Source organism: Carlito syrichta, unplaced genomic scaffold (genome assembly GCF_000164805.1).
Source record: "Carlito syrichta isolate Samal-C Ts95f unplaced genomic scaffold, Tarsius_syrichta-2.0.1 Scaffold309326, whole genome shotgun sequence".
NCBI lineage: Eukaryota > Metazoa > Chordata > Mammalia > Primates > Tarsiidae > Carlito > Carlito syrichta.
Window position 1 is genome coordinate 478038 of NW_007253422.1, and position 1332 is coordinate 479369.

The 1332-nt window shown below is 39.0% G+C and overlaps 1 protein-coding gene across 1 annotated transcript in view; it reads left to right on the forward strand.

Annotated features, from left to right (window-relative positions):
* The window catches only part of CCDC30 (coiled-coil domain containing 30), a gene marked incomplete at its 3' end in the record, with an annotated part of 169763 nt that overhangs the window by 130540 nt on the left and 37891 nt on the right, over nucleotides 1–1332 (forward strand). Inside the window, exon 9 of the mRNA XM_021717144.1 lies at nucleotides 766–928. Coding sequence (XP_021572819.1) covers nucleotides 766–928 — 163 coding nt within the window. The remainder of the gene's footprint in view (nucleotides 1–765; nucleotides 929–1332) is intronic.

The window sequence follows — 1332 nt, forward strand, 5'->3', positions numbered from 1 at the left end:
TAATTATTTCCTGCCAGAGAGAATGAGCTTCAACGTTGCAAAACAAAAAGCCTCAGGCTCAAGTCACTTAGTCACAATCCCTAACCAGAATTACAAGCCTCCTTAACAAAGGGAAGTAAAGGCAAGGGTGCTCTAATATTTATGTGATTGTTAATTTTTTAAGCATAATACACCATATGTAGAAATTAAGAAATTAAGTAAATGTAATTTTTGCATTGGCACTCTTCCTAAAAATACAAATTAGAGATTTGCGAGGGGTAGTGGAGGCGTGAGTGGAATTTTGCTTTCCATCCTCAGAACTTTTCTACTGCACTAATAACCAAAGTAGAAGAAGCAAGAGTCTCAGCTGCCCAGGTTTGCTTTGCGACCCGGGGTCTTCAGCCCCCTCGACTTTGTCAGCAGGCAGTCCTCCATGGCTGGCTCCCAACATTAAGAAAAGGGAGTAAATGAGAATTTACATCTCTCAGTTAATTGGGGACAATCTGCAAGGAAGTTAAGGATGCTTTGAAGTTATTTACTGGAAGTGCATAGGAGATAAGGGGAAGCTCCCTTTTCATTACCTCTAAGGAATATGGGTATATGCTGGCCTGCTCTATCCCTCACCATGCCCTTCTCTTGTGGCAGTATGGATAGACAATACCAGGTATCCATATCCATAGAGCCAAAAAAATTTGTGATGTCATAAAAAAAATCTTAGGTCTGAATTTTATTTGTAAAGCTTTCAGATTCACAGTGTAATTTAATGTACACTATACTTGCCCTCAGGAAACTCCTAAATCAGAATGTAAATGAGTTACACAAGCAAGTAAAAACCTTACAAGATAAAGAGAGTCTACTGGAGATGACCTGTTCTCAGCAACAATCCAAAATTCAGCAACAAGAGGCCCTACTCCAACAACTGGAAAATGAAAAAAGAAAATACGATGAGGTAAGTGTTGACAAAAAGATGCCAAACTCTTTAAAATATTTTAGAATGGTTTATTCTGATCAAACTTGAGGACCTAGACCCATGACCTGTGTCCCTAGAAAGTCCTGAGAATGTGTGTCTGCTGTGGTTTAAGTGAAGCTTGGTTATATACAATTTAGGAAGACAGAAGTTACAAGAAACCATAAATCCATACATGTGAGAGTTACACTAGTTCACTCCAGAAAGGCAGGACATTTACAAGGGGTGGGGCACAGGGTATAGGTGGATTCAAAGATTTTCTGACAGCTAGTTAGCCTAATTATCCAAGGAAACATTATTTATTTATTTATTTATTTATTTATTTATTTTGAGTTGTAGTCTCACTCTGTCGCCCAGACTAGAGTGCAGTGGCCGCTCCCAGCCAC